Source organism: Struthio camelus, chromosome 13 (genome assembly GCF_040807025.1).
Source record: "Struthio camelus isolate bStrCam1 chromosome 13, bStrCam1.hap1, whole genome shotgun sequence".
Classification (NCBI taxonomy): Eukaryota; Metazoa; Chordata; class Aves; order Struthioniformes; family Struthionidae; genus Struthio; species Struthio camelus.
The window spans coordinates 287868-293765 of NC_090954.1; the positions used below are offsets into that span (position 1 = coordinate 287868).

Genomic DNA, 5898 nt, shown 5'->3' on the forward strand with positions numbered 1-5898 from the left:
CTCACCAGAAAAAGTAATAGTTACTTACCCAGAACTGGAAAAACAAACAACAAACAACTGTCTTTAACTGCTTTTTGAAGGTGTGTTAAGTTCTGTGTCTATCATCTGTCCCTCAGTGTTCTCCCTTGGGAAGGTGTAGATTCCCAGTTAGTTTTGTATTTCTAAAAGGCCAACATCAGTCAGGCTATGGGGTACATAGTGAAACCATCTCTACGGAATACTATGAGCAAGCACAGACTTAAGTAACCAGAAGAGGAGAATAAACTATTTCTAGCCTTCTTCAGACACAGCCCACATTACTACTTTATCTTAGATCAGTAATTCCTAAACCATGGTTGTCTGCCTGGTGCCAAACCCTCACTTCTCATTGAACAAATTTGAAAAGAAGATGAATTATTCTGATAGTACATCATTATCATTGTCAAAGCAGCATTCACTATGCACAGAAGGTTCCATGACACCTCTAAATTTCCACATTACAGCACTCTGGAAGTTCTGCACTGCATTGGGATGGGTTTTCTGTTTGTTTGTTTAAAAAAAGAAAAAAAACCACACAGTTCACATTCATGAATCCCTGTACAGGGAGTGCATAGTGTTAGAAACAGCTGCAACCCTGAAACTGTGCTAAGCAGAAGATTATTAGATGAAAGGAATTGGAATAAGAACTTCAGTGCTGCTAATGACAGTTATGAATTCACAAAATATATATATTTCTCATAACATCAAGCAAAGAAGGTGATTTTTCGTTTGTTAGAATAATCTCACAGGCGCTGGATGCTTAGACAGCAATGACTAACCAGGAAACAAATGACTACTTTTAGTTGGAGAGATCCACAAATAAAGGCAACACTCCATCCGTTCTTCTACCAAAATAGTAATAAGATTAGGCATACCAAAAATTCATTACAACATACTAATATTTAGGAGATGATACCATAATGCAAGGATACCAACACACATCCAACACAGTCTGCCACAGGAGTAGCTCTCCAGATCCGGTCTTAGCTTGAATAAGCTATCACCCTTCAAACAAAGCCTCAAACACATCTCCCAATTTCTGTCTGAAGATCCCCTTTCTGTATGTTTTATTCTCCCTCTTGAATCAACAAGGGAGCAACGAAAGTGCATCACCGCTCCCCAGCTACAGACGTGTGGTGCCAGGCCACCAGTGTTTGCAAAGGCAAAACCAGCATATGACTTCCTGCTGACAGCTTTAGGTGTCCAGCTCTAGCCTGACAAAGCACCTAAAAACAAAACAACAAACTAACAAAACACCCACCCTTGATTTAAAACAAGACCAAAGAAAGCGGCACAACTTTAAGAAGTCAAGGAAACTTCTTAGAGCTAGAACGCTACCACAAGCCTGAAGAACTTATGGTAGTAACAAAACAAAACCAAAGAACTTCTTCAAAAAGCTAATCATAAAGAGCTAACAAAATCCTTCAAAAACACAGAACTGTATCCTCCTACTATGAGTCAACATTTCATTTTAACAGCCAAGGCTCTCAAACACCCCAGAGTGTGCTTTCACTACAAATACTTGAAAAAGATATGTGCAAAGAGAAACAGCAGAGAGATCTTTTAAGAGCCCTTTTGAAGACCTCCACCCAAAACTCTCACTGAGCTCCACCAGAAGTCAGCCAACAAAACCAAAAAAGAGCATGTAAATAGATTACACAACGTACAAGCTCCCACGGCTAAAAAGAAGTCCTAGGACAGAAGGAAACTGCTAACGCAGGCTCAGGACTGCGCCTCTAAGCGAGGGGAAACTCGCTTTCTGCGCCGCTTACGGCGGTCAACAGTGCTGAACCCCCCGAGTTACGCCCCGAGCCCGACGGGCGCCCCGGGCGCGCCTGCGCCCGCTCCAGCCGCCGCCGCTCCCCGCCCGCAGCGCGCCCCGGCGGGCGGCAGGGCCGGGCCGGCCCGGGCCCAGCGAGGCCGCGGCCCGCCCAGGGGAGGCGGCGCCCCGCGGCCCCGGCGACGCCGCCACGGCCGCCGCCTCGCCCGCCCCGCACCGCACCGCGCCGCAGCCCTGCCCGGAGCGGCCCGCGCCGGCGGCAGGCCCGCCCCCCCCCGGCCCGCCCGGCCCGCCCGGCCCGCGCCTCACCGCCAGGTCCTGGGGCACGGCTCCGCTCATGGCCCGCACCGTGCCGCTCCGCCAGGCCCGGGAGGGCAGCGCAGGCCCCGGCTCCGGCCCCGCCGCCTCGCCCTCGCCCGGCCCCGCCGCCAGCAGCAGCAGGAGCCGCTTCCCCACGGGGGAGGCCGCCGCGTCCGCCATCCCCGCCGGGCAGGAGCCTCCGGAACCGGCCCGAGCCCAACGGTCGCCGCCGCCCCGAGACCCCGAGCGAGCGCCTGCCCCGCGCTGGGCCTCCAAGCGCCGCCCGCCCCGCTCCCGGCATGCACCGCGCCCGCCCAGCCTCCCCCTCCTTCCTCTGCCCCACAATGCCCCGCGCCGGCGTCGGCGCCAACGCCGGCTCCGCCCGGCCAGGCCTGCGAGCCCTGCGGCGGCGGCCGGGGCCGGGGCCGGGGCCGCGCGACCCTGCGGGGAGCGAGGGGAGCGGCGGGCGGCGCGGCGCGGCGCGGCGCGGGCCCGGCCGACGCGCGGAGGTGACGCGCAGAGACGCCGGCGCAGCGGTTCCGAACGCGGGATCTCAGCGGCAGTTTTGAACGTTGCAGGTCGACGCGAGTAATCCGTCCGTCCGCTTCGGGGTGGACCGGCTGTGGAAGGGCCTGCTCTCGGGAGGTGATTCCGGCCCCTGCGTTACTGGGATGCTGTTTTCGTGGCCAGCGGGCAGGCCGGAGCCGTCCTCCCCCGGAACAGGTACAACGCCCCGACCCCTCTCCTCTCCAACAGACTTCAACAAACGCAAAATACTGTAGAATCCTACCCTGCTAGAGGGATGACGCAGCTTTACATCTTTTCCTGCCTGTGCAATCACTCAATGCAAGGACAAAATAGTGCTGACAGACTCTGCTCCTCATTCCAGTTTCTACACTTAATATCACCGGATATTCTTGTGAAAATGAGTCTTTTTTTCTTCTTACGCATGTACTGCTTACCTCTGTGAAAGTCATTCTTGCACTGAATTAGCCAGTCAGCAAAGGCAAGTTGCTTGCTTTCACCTTCATCTAATCAAAAAGCTTGTGTCAAGTTGTTTATAATAGATCACAATGATTTGTTTCTGTTGCCTTCTGGTTAGAGTACTACTATTGATTTTCCTGGCAGATGGACAAGGTGATGCCCAATACCAGCTTCTACAGCGTGCCTGTCCTCAAAACCATATTTCATCCTGTTATCTGTACTCTTTGTTAATTGTCTGATTTTAGTCCTGATGTGACATGCAGATAAAATACTGATCGGATACCAAGACAAGTTATGATGTCTAGAGAAGGCTCTAAAGTTTTTTATTTTTTTGGAGGCTGGGTCTGCTCTTGGTCGTTTGACCAACTAAACAGAAGAAATGCATTTCTGAGATGGGACACCAAAAAATGTACCCGTTCAAAAGAGGAATCTGTGATTTCTGACTTCTTGAAACATTGTTACATTTGTTTCATCTAATAACTTGTGAAAAAAGACAAAAAGCTTCTCTTGAAGACTAGCTGTGCCTATGCTTGTTAAGGGAGAGAAATATTCAAGTTAATCTAATCTTTCAGTTTTAATATTTTTATGAAAAATACACATTTCCAGATTTTTAATACACCAGAAAACAGCAAGAAGTTGCACAGGCTTTGATATGTTTTCCCTTTACAAGTCATCCTTACAGTCTGGACCAGAAATTAGCCGTAGCTATTCTCAAAACAGATTCAAAGGCATACTGTGTCAGGTGGACAACAAGATGAAGTCTTCAGGAGCAGATCTATTGGAAGGGCCTGGCAATGGCCTATTGCCTTTTTTTTTTTTTTTTTTTTTTTAGAACTCCTCCTTCCAGTAACAAAGGCCAACAAGCCCAATTTCTGTATATGTATATATTTTTTAACCTTTTTTCTTCCATCGTATCAATAGCAACCGATAGAAGAAATTGAAGTAGAGAAGCGGAATCCTTTACAGAAAACTAGCGAAGTTATAAAAAGTAGTTACATAGATAACTGGGAGTCAGGATGACATGCTTCAAATGAGGGAGTTAAAATTAATCTTACCTCAACATAGTAAAATTTTCAGCATGACCACATAAATACTTACTCAAGGAAGAATATTCTGTGTGAGTGAGTGTGAATTCCAGCTGAGAAAGGTATCTCTAATGGCTTAATACACAAAGCTAGAAAAATTTTAACTGAGCATAACAAAGCTTCTTGGTTTTTGGGAAAGATAGCTACCATGCATTCCCAGAAGTTATGCAAATAATTATTTTTCCATATTCAAATATCTAGGTGGGTTTTTTTTGTTTCAACAACTGTAAGGATTTTCTTCAATTGTCTTTGAAGCATTAAATTCTACAAGACAACACAAAACATTCACGGGGAGTTCCGTTTGGTCTGTGTTTTGTCTTTGTTGACACGTCAGATTAACCCCATCCCTTTACTGAAAGTTTTTCCTTAGTGAGCAACTAAAATTTACATTCGTTTGCATGTGATTTTTGTAGTTCATGACATCTTGGCAAAACACATTCTCTTCCTAGCTGCCTAGGTGCTTTATTTGGATACCCTTCATGAAAAACTTTGATACTAAATGACATGAAGCCAGGACGGGTCATCTAGTCAGGGGGATGCTTCCTTCCTTGGTCTCAGCGTTCAGGTATACCATCAACTTTTAGAGGCAGGGCTTTTTTTTTTTTTTTTTTTTAAAGTTAATGTTCAAAGCCTAATACTTATGGGAATATAAACATTAGCAGTACCACCAGAACTCAACACTGTCTTCCTCTGCTGTATAGCATCTGTGAGCTTTGATTTACTACACTCTACTTGTTTTACTAAGACCTCTTCCTCCCCCCCCCCCCCCCCCAACAAGTACAGGACACTACTGAAGGGTTAAAGAGCCATTGTCTTGTGTTTAAGTGGAAAGAGTGTTGTCATAGTAAGTCCAAGATCAGTACTACATTCTTTGAAGACCAAGACAGGCTTTGGCCTGGTGTCTTAATTTCTCTACTGAAACAATTAGTAAGATTATTAGTTATACATTAGAAACAGAACCACCATTTGAGAGATTTTAAGTGGTTTTATGTCCTCTTCCCATTCCACTAGCTCCAAGGAAGACTGAAATGACTATGATAAAGCAGGCCAGCAGTTCTAATATCCCATCTCCTGAACATGGAGCTAGATGTTCCAAAAGCGAGCAACACCAGCTAGACAAAGAGTGGTATAATCTACAAAGAATGGGAAAGGTTTCTGAACTTTCATTAATGATTGACACAGGGAGTGTAGGCCATATAACATGAACTAAATTAATGTTCTCTTAACTACATACGTATTAAGAATTTTTAAATTCTACTGCATTGACTTCTATTATAACTTAGAGGAGCAAGTTTCCCAGGCTAATTTTGCCATGTATCAATTTCAAGTATTATTTTACTGTAAAAGGGTAAAGACAAGTACTGCTGTTTACATGCGTATATTTAAACTACAGGCTTAATAGGCTGCAAAAACACTCACTACAATATCAACTTGTGAAAAGTCATATGATAAGACAAGCTCCAGGCTACATCCAAAGCTGGCCCTTCACCAGTAAGGTGTCTGCTTCTCTATTCAGCCCCCTCCATTCTCAAACGATGGTCAGTCCTCCAGAATTCAAAGGAAGTCACCTGCCAGAGTGATGAGTCTGGGGAATAACAGTGGGGAAGATATGACTCACCTAATTTGAGAAGGAAAGTGGGACTGATGCAGCCATTTACCAGTACAGGTTTTCCACCCTCCCCTTCAAAATAAATTTTATATCAGGCTACCCCTTCACAAACAGCAGCCATG

The 5898-nt window shown here is 46.5% G+C and overlaps 1 protein-coding gene across 1 annotated transcript in view; it reads right to left on the reverse strand.

Annotated features, from left to right (window-relative positions):
- KDM3B (lysine demethylase 3B) overlaps positions 1–2374 on the reverse strand; it is a 57533-nt gene extending 55159 nt beyond the window's left edge. Inside the window, exon 1 of the mRNA XM_068959467.1 lies at positions 2108–2374. Within this exon, the coding sequence (XP_068815568.1) occupies positions 2108–2278 (171 nt within the window). The 5' untranslated portion in view covers positions 2279–2374. The remainder of the gene's footprint in view (positions 1–2107) is intronic.
- Positions 2375–5898: the final 3524 nt, after the last annotated feature.